This window comes from Manis javanica, chromosome 3, assembly GCF_040802235.1.
Source record: "Manis javanica isolate MJ-LG chromosome 3, MJ_LKY, whole genome shotgun sequence".
Taxonomy (NCBI): Eukaryota; Metazoa; Chordata; class Mammalia; order Pholidota; family Manidae; genus Manis; species Manis javanica.
This window is the reverse complement of record NC_133158.1, coordinates 137,465,944-137,480,156: the sequence shown is the minus strand read 5'-3', so window position 1 is coordinate 137,480,156 and position 14,213 is coordinate 137,465,944. Positions and strand designations below refer to the sequence as shown.

The 14,213-nt window shown below is 38.5% G+C and overlaps 1 protein-coding gene across 1 annotated transcript in view; it reads right to left on the bottom strand.

Annotated features, from left to right (window-relative positions):
* Nucleotides 1-1,399: 1,399 nt before the first annotated feature.
* The window catches only part of WDR49 (WD repeat domain 49), a 144,430-nt gene continuing 131,616 nt past the window's right edge, over nt 1,400-14,213 (bottom strand). The window contains exon 18 of the mRNA XM_073230429.1: nt 1,400-2,289. Within this exon, the coding sequence (XP_073086530.1) occupies nt 2,159-2,289 (131 nt within the window). The 3' untranslated portion in view covers nt 1,400-2,158. The remainder of the gene's footprint in view (nt 2,290-14,213) is intronic.

Sequence of the window (14,213 nt, the reverse complement as noted above, 5' to 3'; positions counted from 1 at the left end):
TGTATAGATATATATTATGTTGTGTTTGTGTATACCCTTAGTATTTCTTGAATCATTTGAGAGCAAACTGCAAACATCATTTTTTATCCTGCCTAAACATTCCATTCTACCTACCTGTGTATCTGTCTTTCTGTCTGTCTGCAACCATGAGTTCATGATGGTATCTCTAATCCCAATCCAAAATCTCAGGGTTCTTTCTAGTTTTCCCCTTTCAGATTTTGTAAGTACCTCCCATAACAACCAGATACCTGGCACTCATTACCTTCAGTATATATACTAATTTATTTTTATTTATTCAGTACTGATTTGTTCAGTGTAACTAATCTCCCAACCGTGCTGATGATCTCTCCCACTCACCCCCTCTGCCTTCGCAGCTTCCAACGCCCCTCCCACCACCCCACCCCATATCCTTGGGTCTGGCGAGCATGTCTTGTCTTGGGGCCTCCTGCTTCCTCTCACAGCCATACAGCCGGCCTGCTGGCTGGTCCCCAGCACCAAGATGAGAACTGAAGGTGGAAAGGAAATGGAAGATGTTTCATGCTTTAACAGGAATTAGGAAGCTATTCTAAAGTCTTCCTTTTTAAAATTGTGGCCATCAGTTCCACTTCTAGTCTTTTCCTTCATCGTATCTTTGAAATATTTGAGAAGAGGTTGTCTCCCAAGAATTCTCTTTCTTTACACCAGACCTCCCCATTTCTTCATTTGTTGCTCTCAAACACGGTTTCCAGGGCCTTTACCACTCTGATGACATTCTCCAATATTTTTCCATTGATTCTTTCCAATATATTTTTCTTCTATGTCTTTCCCATATATGATTGTTATTCAATGTGAAAAAAAAGCAATATATGTAGGAGCCACAATGCTTGACTTGAGACACACTTAAATGTAGATGGAATAGGCAACTAATTGTCTTTGAAAACCTTTTTTCTACCACCCTCTCCATCAAACTAAAACATTTACCCCACTGATGCAGGAAATTTTATTAAAGTTCATCCCATTGACTTTATACTCATAAGAGGTGAGTGAACAGAATTGTGAAGGGTAAAGCCCATGGTGTTTTAAAAATAAAACAGACCCAGGCTCCCACCCCAACTCTGACATAGAAAATTGGGCACACTCCTAATGGACCCAAATCTCAGATTTTAGCTTTATAAAAAATAATCTTATATGATTATTGTGGGATTTAAACATGAATTTGCAGTTACTAGACAGAATAGGCCTCAATTTATTGTTAATTATTTCCTGTACTTATGTGTGTTACTGCAAACTTCTTAAAATACAAATATTTTTTCAAAAGGACTCTTTGAAATACAAATGTATAGTATATAACCAAAGTTATATGACTGAATTTATTAATTATTCTTAAAGGACACAATAAGTACAACAGCATAATATTGGTTACCTGGCAGGTGATGATATTTAGAAAGAAAATGGATCAAAAAAGTGAGGCATTATGTTTCAGAACCACACATTTCTTACTTGACCTTCCATGTTCCATGTAGACTGAGTCCTTTATATAGCTCCCAGTCCCTTTGATTTTTTTTCAATGCTATTTACCTCTTTGGCCAAGCTATGCCACTCAATTTTAGAGTACAGTATAATAAAGTATAGAAGTAGAACATATACAGTAATTTCTCAGTAAGTACATAGAAGAATGGATATGTCAGTAAAAATTAATAGGAATAGCTGCTAGTAACAGTCTAACTACATTATCAGAATCATTTTTTTAAAAACCTAGAAAGTGTAAATAAGTGGGGATGGTTTTCCTAGTCAAGTTTATAGATATTTACTGTGTCAGTAGTTTTTATTTAATTTTAAAGCAGGTTTTATAATGACAATTGACTGAAAATGTCTATAGACATAACCAGAGGTATAACTGGTTCGAATACTTTGTCCTGGAATTGGATATTTTTTTATTTCAAAATACTTGAGGATAGATGATACTGACTGTAATTTCCCCCTCTTTAGTTCTTTCTTTCTTTTTTTTTTAAATACAGAGAAAGTCAAAGGTGATGGATAACAGCAGCACTAAACCATTATCTAAAAATGAAACTTCCTGAAGTTCAAATAGAAAGTAAAAGGTACAGAATTCTTGATTCGTTTTCTGCATTTCATAATCATATTTTATGTGACAATGAAATATTTATTTTTCTTTCAATTATAATAGCTTCTTATTCCTTTTTATCTTCACTTCACTACTTGTTTCTTGGCATAATTGCTTGGCTTTTCGTTCACGATCCAGAAGTTCCTTGGGGAACAAGTTTTTCTCATCAAATGTGGCTTTCAAAGCTATAAAATGATGAAGAAAATTACATGTAAATTATACTTTGTAAAAAACCTAATTAAATGGAATAGTGGGGAGAAATTTTTCAAGTTTCAGTTCATCAAAAAATTTACATGTGCCTAAACTAAGAGTGTAACTGGGGAAATTTTCTCATAAGCTAGTCCTTCTACTCCAGTTTAAAAGTGTATGTTAAATTTTAGCAGAGTTTGTTCTATTAATGTATTTATATTATGATAGAGATCTACCATTTAATAGTAGAACCTAAGCAAAGCTTATGCTTTCTATTTTTGCCTTTTAATCGACTTGAAGAGCTATCAAAGACTCATAAAAAGCGAAGAACAAATTATTCTGTGTCAAAACAATCAAAACACAGTCTGCCTGCCTGTGTGACTAAACAAGTGCATCTGCAATCACATCCTGGCAAAGTACCTCAGTCTGCAGGGGCCTGTGGCTTCAGGGAAAAGAGAGCCAGATTATCCCCACGAGTAGCTCTGTTGTACACCCATGAGAAACAGGAGAAACTGTGCCATGCATTCAAGAAAATAATTTTGGCCTTTTGCTTAATTTTATCATCTCAACAAATGTTACTGAATGTACATTATGCACAATGTCCTGTGCTCAGGCATAAATGAGGCACAGTGGTGACTCCGCCACAGGTTGGTAGAAAGTAGCCAAATAACTAAAATAGCACATGCAGGAAGTTGCAGTCTGAGAGAAGATGCGCAGTGTAAGCTGTGGTCAACAGATGAAGAGATTAGAGCAATATGCAGAAGCCAGAGGAAAAGTTTTGAGAATTAGCTGCTATTTGAAGTTGATCTTGAAGTCCAAATAGAATTTTAATCGATAATAAGGACCATGGAGGTGAGAAAGGGATGGCAAAGGGGGAAGGAAATGTCAGCCAAAGAGAACAAGTACATAAAGGTATGGCGAAACAAGACCTACTATCCAGGTAACTGAATAAATCTGCAAAATCTAACAGGAGTGTAAAACACATGAAAAAGAATCAAGTAGAATGAGGCTGGAGCTGGACTGAGGAGCACAGTAGGTGTCAAGACAAGGACTGTGAAATAAAAGAAACGGCAAACATTGAACAACTTCATGGTAGAGTGGCACCTTAATTTATTTGGATTAAAAAAAACAAGAAACAAAATGTTCCTCTTCTATATTGTATATGACTGTAAACAAGACTGCATAAGTCAATACCTTTCCCATTTTTCTCTTGGATATTACAGAAAAACAATCAGGAAAGTGAGGGAAAATAGCTGGGCAAACAAACTCCACGTTCAGCAAAACACAAAGATAAATGTAACCTACAACCTACAAAATATGAAGGAGAGCAGCCAAAGGGCTGAGACTAGCAGAAGCTGCACAAGATAAAAGTGGTGAGTGTGGAGAGGGGAAAGCCAGCAGCAGCTCAGAACGCGCAAAAACACCCCAACAGAGGGGCTCACCCTGCCGCTCAGATGCTTGTCTTTCATTTATATCTATGGGTGCAAACCGAGGTGCACAAGGCTGGAGGCAAAAGCTTTCCCAACTTCCTTTGGTTCAGAGAAACAAATGAGGCAGGGCTACATAAAGAATCACACACAGGAGTCTTTTTTTAATGAAAAGCCTTCTGGCCCTGCAGGTTGTAAAAACTGAAAGCCACTCTGATCCCACACCACAAACTCTCACCCAGGGTCCTACTACAAATTTCAAGCCTGAGAAAATCCAACTCATTACAGCTAATTAATTCAAAGAGGACATTCTTTTTAAGAACAGGCATAGCGCAAAGGGATTATAAGCAAAATTAAAAACAAAACAAAACACGTTCTAAAAGCAGCAACACCAATCAATGTGTGGATCACCACCAGAAAAAATGTTGCCATTGGACAAATAAATATTGTTACTAAGCATCTGGCCACAAATTAAATCATAAAACTTTAAAAAGCACTTGCTTCTGTCAAGGAAGGTCACAGAGCAGAAGGGAAAGAACTCAGGGAAGAGAAAGACACAACAGGAAGTGATGAAATGGGAGCTGGCCGAACTCAGGAAGAAATATCACAAGTGAGAATGGACTGCGTGGTGACACAATGGGAAATAAAGAGTATTCAAATGAGAAAGACAAACATAGTAAGATGAAAATTAAAAGAGAACAAAATTAGGGAGGAAAATGATAGACAGTGAAAACAACAGATCCAATGAACACAAAAAGAGGGTGACTCTTTAGAACAAATATTTAAAGACAAGCTTTCCTCAAATAAAAGACAATCTGCTATGTACAGGACATACTGTGTACCAGGAATTATAGACTCAGAATAGTCTAAACCAGAGCACACCTTAATAAGGTTATTAGACTTTAAAGATAAAGAGAATCATTATCAAGTCACTTAAAAGGAGAGAAATGCATATTTTGCATTAGATGTCTTCACAGCAATGATCAATACCAGACGACAGTGGAGCAACACCACGATCATCAAGAAAAGAATGTGTGAGGTACAGATGCCACAAACATCCAGGCTCTACCTCAAATCTAAAAGTTACAAATAGTTTCAATACATAGAGAATTCAGGGACTGTTGTTCCTAAGAGTTCTTTATGATAAAATTGCCACAAAATAAACTGAGAAATGACTGAGGAAAATTGAGGAGAAGATTTGGTGGTGAGCACTGAATATACTTAAATGTCGAAGTGAGAGTAATAACACAATGTGAAATTTAGGATGACGAAATAGAAGGTAAATGCCATATGTCTGACAATGTAGAAATGATACAATTAGCAGAATTGGGAAAGGAAGGGAGAGGAAGCTTCATTCATGACAAATCTGTAACAGTTAAGAGACAAAGGACTTAAAATGACAAATCAAGTAATAGCAGTATGAGTAAATTAAACAAAATAAAAGTAAATAAAAAAATAAAAAGCACAAGAGAGGCCATATTATTGAATAAAATTGTGTGGTGTCAAAGGAGGAGCAGAATGAAGATAGATGCTCATTTATCATCAGTCAGCGTGGAACTAATAGCTACTGTCCTAGAAAAGGAATGAATAATATGAACTGGAAGAATTACATGAACCTAGGAGTTTACAGGTACCACTAAAGCAAAAAGCTAACAACTCCCCAAAATAAAAGCAAAGAAAAAAACTACAGATTCTGTGAAAACATTAAAAAATTATAAACAACAATAGCATAAAAGAGCATGAGAAATACAAAAACAAAATGTCTAACATATCAATACATCTACATGATTTAAAAAAGGATTTTTTACTTGGATCACAAGCAACACACATCTAAAATAAAGTGATTCTGAAAATTTGATATAAAAGGACTGGAAAAGTATACCAGGCATATCAAAACCAAAAGAAAACGGGAGTCAAATCTAAAATCATAATAAAACAGAGAAACCTTAAAATGATAAACAGAAACTCCTATTAGTGGTTGCCAGAAATAGATGATAGTGGGAACTAGACAGATCAGAGTCACGGATGGGAGACTTCTCTCTGCATAATTTTTCATTCTTTCTAATATGTGCCCAGTGTGGATATACTCTGGTCTTTGGTAGTAAGACAAAAATGAACAAATCTGGAACTGCCTCATAAGTAAAGCTACAAATGAAAACACTTCGCATTTGCCTAAACCAGCAGTACACTCTAACATGGATTTCTGCACATTAGCCGCTGACCCTTGTCCCCGTGACTATGACTGCAGATGAGTGCTCCAGAAGCACAAGGCTTCCTGAATGCCTTTGAGCTCTCCTGAGGTCCACTGTGAAAGCCAGGATGTTACTTGTGAAATAAACTGTTTTACTGAGATGTGTCTCTCTACTAGATGAGGAGTTTTCATCATAATTGATTGGGTTTCAGGACAATTAAAACAATAACTAACTGGTAGGCACTCATAGATCTTGAGAGGCAATCTTACTAGGATAATTCATTGTTTTAGTTAGAAGACAGATGATTAAAAAAATTCATATGCAGGGGTGGATCCCTGTTTCCTGGGCTGGAAACTTACCATTTGGGGAGCTCTCTTTAAAAACATATATATGTATATATAATATATATAATATTATATAAATGTAGTATATGTATAATTACAAATACAAAATTACTCGTAAAAATGGCTATTTTTTTAGAATGAGAAAACAAATCTCAACAAATTACTGAAGCTTTGTAGACTCAGGCTGTTTTCTTCTGAGATCTCTTTTAAGAAAGGTACCTGAAATGCTTAGCCAGAAATTATTCCTGCTAGCAACCTGGCTACTGCTCTTCACTAGAACACTCTAAAACTCCCAGCAACTCCTCACAAGGGGTTTTGTAGGAGAGGCCATAAAGCTTAATCTTCTAACACCTTTTGATAGATAGTGATAATCAATTCCCCTCACCATTCAGAGTAACAATATCTGCTGGGTTAATCGTAATGTTTTCATGTGATGTGAGTATGAAATGGATTAGAGTACACATAGAAATCATTAACTATTTACTGAACTTGTCTAGGATTAGAAGGTCTTTAACTTTGCCATGATGACTTGTTACTTGATGCATTAACTTCACAAGGCTAGAGTCCCCAGTCATTCAATCAAACACTAACCTAGGCTTTGCTCTGAAGGGATTTTGCAGATGTAATTAAAATCCCTAATCAATGGATTTTAAGAAAAGAAGATAATCGTGTACGTCTCAGTGAGTGAGGCTTAATCAGTTGTAAGGCCTTAAAGGCAGGGCTGAGGCTTCCTAAGAAAGGGGGAAATTCCACCCTGGATAACAGTTTCTGCCTGCACCCATGGAGTACCATCCTCTCCTTTCCTAACTGCCTGTGAATCACAGCCTTACCTCGTTCCCAGCCTGCCTATGCCCTTCCCTTCCTGACAGCCCTACTCATTTTGGGCTTACTCAGCCAGACCCACAATTCCATAAGCCAATACTTTGCCATAAATTTCAGCATACTGTCCTGCTGAGTCTGCTGTCCTGAACCCTGACTGGCCCACTAGCTCTAATGTACACTGTGTGCCACAGAATAATCATGAAAAGTGAAGTGCTCTGATTGAGCAAACTGGTTTGTCAGTGTTTCTGAGGTTTTTTATTGTAGTCTGTTGGGTACTTCTTGTAAAGAAAATGTATGTTTATTCAAATACGCAACTTATCTTAAAGCACCCTCAAATTCCCACATAGGTGTTACGTGGGACCTCAAGCCTCAAATGTCTTGCCTCTGGGCTCAACAGCTTATGTGGGATCTTGGAGAGTAATTCGCTGTGAAGGTTAGTAGCAGCCAATGTGTATGGCTTCATGAGGTCAAGTACCTTCCTGAAACCTTTCAAAGGCTTCCCATCTAAAATAACCCCAATTCCTTGCCCACAGCTATGTGGCCCCATATGACCTGATCCCTAACCCTCTTCAACTTCATCATGTACCAGTTTCCATTTCTCTCACTCAAGCAGCACTGACCTTCTTTCTGTCCCTGGAATGTCAACTTGTTCCCACCTTGGCAGCTTTATACTTCCATTCCATGTCCTTGGAACACTCCATTCCAATTCTTTGGGGGAACTGCTTCCTTTTGTCTTTCAAGATTCAGCAAAAAAATCAGAGAGCCCTTCACTGATGATGCTCCTAGTCGTGTCCTATCACATTATCTTGCTATGTTTTCCTCATACCTCTCACAGTGGGATAGACCTAGACCCCAAAACCCCAAAAGCACGTGATTCAGTTCCTGTGCGTCTCCGGAGCCCTCTGCATCAGAGTTGCTGTACTTAATGACTCACTTCTGGTGTATTTCTCTCCCAGGTGATAAATGCAATGACAACACCTCGTCTGCCTTTACACCCTGAATGCCCCTAGCACCCAGCATTATGTCTGGTACATGTTGTTGAATAATTGAACAAATGAATGGGGATACCTCCAGATATGCAATAGGGCAGCCTCCCTCTTCACACTTTAAAATTCTTGCATTGTAGATACATGAGGGCTCCATACTGGTAAGAGAAGGGTAGTTCTCCATGTCATATATCTGAATATCCTTCCACTTACCAAAACCCCTGTTGATCTTAAAATCAATATCTAGTGTTAATGGTAAACCTAGTTAATGGTATTTCCCACCTGGGAAGCTAAGACACTTACACATTCACCACTTCATTTTGGAGTTCGCTGCCCAACAGGGTTTGTTATAATGATAACCAAAAGGTGTTTTAAAAGCAATGAAAATTAAAGATGTGGTGGTCATGAAGCTATTAAAACATTTACACTAAAACAAATGATTCAGTGATTTTAATAAAATAAGTTCACCTTTCATCATCTGATCCTTTCCTTGCCCCCTGATTGAGACTAACTGTGTAACAGATGAACAACAGTGGTAAACCTCACCAAGATACTCTGGCAAGAAGGGACTTGGCGACTATGTGAACATAGCACTACAGTGACCTGCTGCTGTTAATCTATGGAAAATACACTATTCTGGAAACCTACCCTCTATTCCACATCCTCCATCCTATTATAAGTCTTCTAGGTAAGTGTTTCTCAGACTTTAATGTATGTAAGAATCACCTACAAATCTTGTTAAAGTGCAGACTCTGATTTAATAGAGCTGAGTTAGGGCCTGTGACATTGCATTTCTAAATTCTCCCAGATGATGTCCCTACTGTCAGCCACAGACCACATTTTGATGCAAAGCTTCTAATTCCTATCTGCACTCCAGATCAGCATTGCCAAGCTGCCACTCAATTCCAGCCATCATCAAGTAACAGTCAGGTAAGAGCATGACTCACTGTTGGCAGAGTGGTGAGGATTGATCAAAATGCGGTGATAGTCTTTTTATCACACTTACATGGTTTGTTAAAGACTTTATTTTTTAGAGCAGTTTTAGATTTAGAACAAAATGAAAGGAAGGTGTAGCAATTTCTCACATATCCACTGCTCTACATATGCACAGTCTCCCCCATTATTAGCATCACTCACCAGAACAGTACATTTTTTTATGAAGGATGAATTCACATTGATACATCACAATCACCCAAAGTGCCTAAGGGCTAATCTTGGCATTGTATGCTTTATGGATTTGGAAGAAAGAAATGACATGTATCTCTCATCCCTCATATCATACAGAATACTTTCACTGCCCTAAAAAATCCTCTGTGATCTTCTTTTTCTTTGACCCCTATCCCCTTTCCTGGAAACCACTGGTTTTCCTGCTGTCTCCATAGTAGAGTGTACCATATATAGGGTGTACATCTTTAACTTACATCTTTAACTTAGTAATATTTAAGATCCCCCATGTCTTTTCATGGCTTGATAGCTCATTTCTTTTCAGTGCTGAATAATATTCCATTGTCTGGGTGCACCTCAGTATATTAATGCATCACCTACTAAAGGTCACTTGGTTGCTTCCAAGTCTTGGCAATTATGAGCAAAGTGCCATAAACATCTGTATGTGGGTTTTTTGTGGACATGTTTTCAACTCCTTGGGGTAAATACCAAGGAGCATAATTGCTGGATTTATGGTAAGAGGATGTTTAGTTTTTGTGAAAAACTGCCAAGTTGTCTTCCAAAGTGGCTGTGCCGTTTTGCTTTCCCACCAGCAGTGAACAGGAGCTCCTGTTGCTCCATATCCTCACCAGCATCTGGGAACGTGAGTGTTCCGGATTTGGCCATTCTAATAGGTGTGCACTAATGACTCGTTTTGGAGCACCTGCTGAACCTTTTCAAAAATGTTTTTCACATACTAATGACTTCTGTTTTGTAGAGCCAAAATTTTGGTGTATGTATAACTTTTCAGATGATTTGGTGCCATTGTGTAAATAAAGATGTAAAATAATAGGAACATTTTCTATTTTTATGGTGTCTCTGAGTTTTGTGCCCACAAAACTGGATCTTTAGTTATCTAAAATGTACTGGAGAGCCTCTTGTATAGTAATTGATCATTTCTCATTAAAATTAATATACCTATAAATGCTTTCTTCTTGTATGTTAATGATTTATCCAAGTATGAAATCTTCAGAAAATAATCTGAAGTACTAGACTTCAGATTATATTCTAAAGCAAAGACATACTGAACTAGATTTTACTAGTGTATATTTTTCATCTGTGGTTTAAGAACTAAGAGAGATATTTTGTGTCTCAATGGAAAACCTTAGGTTGTCTCTAGCACACCCTTTCAGGTTGTCAGCTTCTGGCTGAGTTCACCATTGCCTCTCTTTGTTAATTGCAGGTTGCCAGATATTCACCAGCCCTGTCTCATCTGGTCAGTTAACTGACTTCCTGCCCACTCCCTGGAAACACCAGTTTGGGCACCTACTGCAAACCAGATAAGAGGCAGTTACCTTGAAGGAACTGCCAACTCTTACCAAACGTTCAGTTCTTCCAGTTTCCTTCACTCTCTGACTAAAATCCTCCACGCTGACTTTTCCAGTTCTCCTCACACTGACTAAATTGAGAACCAAACCTGGCAGCCCAAGTCCCTACCTGGACTCTACACGGCTTCACAGCTCTCCAGGACCCAGAACAACTGACCTTTGCACCACCTCACCACAAATGGTTCATCATGTTTTTCAGGAGCCATGCCAACAAGAATCCCCAAGGGAGTACTTTTAGGACCCACTTTGCCCCACCCAGGAGGCTTATGATCACCTCTGGGTTGTTCATCAATGAGCAGTTTTCATCCGTCTTGAACAAAGGAGAGGGCACACGCTACGGTGAACCAGAGCCCGTGCTTCTGGGAAGCAGAGACAGTTCAATTCCCCCACCTTCTGTGTTCTGGAAACCTGTAACAGCAAAGGACCACTCTGCTCTCTCGAATGCTGAGGTCAGACCCTCTCTACCCTACCTCACAAGTCTAAGAAAAAGTGTAGATTCATCAACCTGCTGCATGAAACCAGAGATTCATGTAACAGCTCAGGACCCCCTCCTTTGCTTGGAGATGTTCCTCTTTAATGAATATTCCCCTATTTTAATAGACTGAATAAAATCAACTACTTGGCCTGTTCATTTTGTCTTTGATGAACAACAATACAATCCATCTGAGGTGTCACTAATGCAGCTTCTTCTCTACACTGGAAGTTCTTAAGATTTTACAGATACAATATGAGAGGGTTCTGGGGAATTTTTGGCAAAGCTTGACCCATACATACTTCTAAGTAGTTTCCAGGTTTTTTAATAAGGCCTAAAAAAGAAGGGGTTTCAAGCTGGTTGGGAGCCCACAGGAAACAACTTGGAAGTTGTAGAGAGTGTGAAAGATGTTTCAACTTGGAAGGAAAAGAAAGAGAACACACAAAGACATAAAAAACCCAGTAGGTAAAACTAAAAAGTCACCTGGGGATTATGAAGTCTTAGAAAATTGTCCTGAGTTCTAAAGTGATAGTTTAGAATGTTGAAAATAAGTCTGGCAAAATGCCTCTCACCATACAATTGCCAAATAACCTTCCGCACACTGTAATTATAGAGATTGCAGGAATGTGTGCAAAATGCAGGCCCAAGACTAAGGGTAGATTCTGTAATGATCACGCAGAGGGGATAGATATTGGTAAGTGAGATTTTTTTTAAGTGTTCTTTTATAATAACAAGTTTTAAATTTGGCAGCATCCTCCTGAACAATTTTAAGTGAAAGTGATAAAAATAGGTAATATTATAGTAAAATGGCTGGTTTTAGAAATCAGCATAAGAATAAGCTACCTAAGACATACGATTTGAACACTTCTGGCACAAGGAGGCTGCACCTAGAAATATTAATAACGTGAACATCTGAATAACATGAACATTTCTCATCCAGGGTCTAACTTTTACTAGCTATATGAGACTCTACAAGCTATTATGTCTATGCCACAGACTGTTCTTATGAAAAAGAGGGACAATAATAATTACTATATCATAGAGCTGCTTAGGGAGACAATAATAACATTACAATGAAGAAAATGTATCAAACTCTTCTCTAGGCCTCTAGGTGTCAGGCCCTGTGCTAAGGGCTTCACATGGGATATTTCATTTGACATTCAAAGCAACATTATAGGGATGGCAACTAAGATGATGCCCATTACTAGTTGAAGAAGCCAAGGCACAGATGGTTCGACCTGCTCAAGGTCATAGAGCCAGCAGTAGCAGAGGAATGATCTAAAGCTAGGTTTAGGCTTGAAATTTGGCTTTATGCCTTTATTGTATTGGGTGTTCCAGGTTTTATTCTCTCTATAAATCTATAAATGGAAATTCTCACAAATGACAACTATAACCACTAATGCCTTATACCTTACTAGCCACAATGACTGCGATTTCAAAGGCTATAAAACAATGTAAAGGACCAAGAGTAGGGAGCAAAGACATGAAGAGCCAGGTAAGATGATGATATGGTAGTTATCAATAGATCCCCTCAGCTCTAAACCCACCTTCACCACATGCTCTATGCTAATGGACTGGAGCCCTATCCATTTCCCCTTCACCAGCGGGTATAATGTTGAGCTCTGTCACTGGAGGACCCTGGAGGGACCCTGGAGGAGAAATGGATTTCTCTTCCCATTGGGTGCTTCTCTCACCAGCTCCTGCAGTACAGTTTCTCCAGCATGAGGCTCCTACACTGTGACTTTTTCAGCACCAAGATGCCACAGTGGCTTCTCCAGCTCCCGACTCCTGCAGTGCAGGTATGGCTTCTCCAGAGCCAGCAGCTGCTCTGTGGCTCTCTGGAGGCTTTGCCGCAGAGTGCCATGTATCTGCACCACCTGGAGGCAGCCCAAGAGGCAAGCAGAGGGCCACCAGTGTGACTCCTCCCCGGGAGTGGCCCCCTGTACTTGCTTGATGGCTTTGCAGTGAGTCTGTGGTATAGCACTTCCCTGTGGAGGGCATCCCCTGGCACCCTTACAGCAGGTTTCCAGCAAGTTCCACTTGCAGCAGTTCTGCCATCTTCCATCCAGGGAGACATGGGTATGGTCAGGGTCTCAGTCCTCACTTGGGTGGGCATATTACTTGGTCTCTTATCTCAGGCCTGGGAATAGTAGCTGTTCTTTACATCTGTTGTTCCTGTGCTCTTTAAAGTTCTCTTTATTTCTAATTAGTCAATGTTCTATACTGCCCATTTATTATATCTAAAACCAGAAGAAGGAAATGAACTTGAAAATAAAATTAACTGTAAAACATGCATGTCTTGACTGTACTTGCTCTTCAGTTACTACTCTTTTTTCTTTCCTACTATAGTCAGTTCCTTGGAAAAGTGTTAGCTTTTCTTGGTAGGTGTTGCACAGGCACATTCTTCTCAACACATTCTGAAAACTAACTCTAAACAATCTCCTCTTCCTCTATTTCCTCTCTCAATAATAGTTTCTTGGTTTGACATAGTTATCCAAGCTACAAACCTGATAATGAGAAATGTAGTCACATCTCATCAGGGCACATGATCCTTTAACTCATATCTCCTTAACATTTCTCAAATTAGTTACTTCCTTTCTAGGATCTCCTTAAAGTAATAATATATGCCATTTAATGAATGTTTAGTATATGCCAATAATTGCCTAAAATCAGCCCACAAAACTCCAAGAAGTAGTTATCATTAGCTCTATTTTACAGGTAAGAAAACTGAGATTTAGAAGCTTATGTAATTTATGCAGCTATAAACAACCAACAGAAGACAAAGTGAGGATTCAAAAGCGAGTAGCTGGTTGCAAACAATTTCTCACTACTATATAATATGCCACCTTCAGTCCCCTTATAATGCATCCACAACAGTTTCCAGAAAGCTTTCTATAATGCAAACCTGTTCATTTCACTTTCCTTATTTAAACATTTCAACAGGAATTTTCTTTCTGGGTAGGATTTAATAGGTAGGGTAGGCCATCCTTCTTGCTACACCAGATAGAAAACAATTTTTAAAGAGGTAAATAAAGGAAATTATTTTTTAAAGCCATCAGAGAGCTATGAAAGCAAAGATTATCAACTTAAAATTCCAGTGATGGTAGAACCCTTCTAAGAATAGGTGAGATTGACAAATGTTTTCT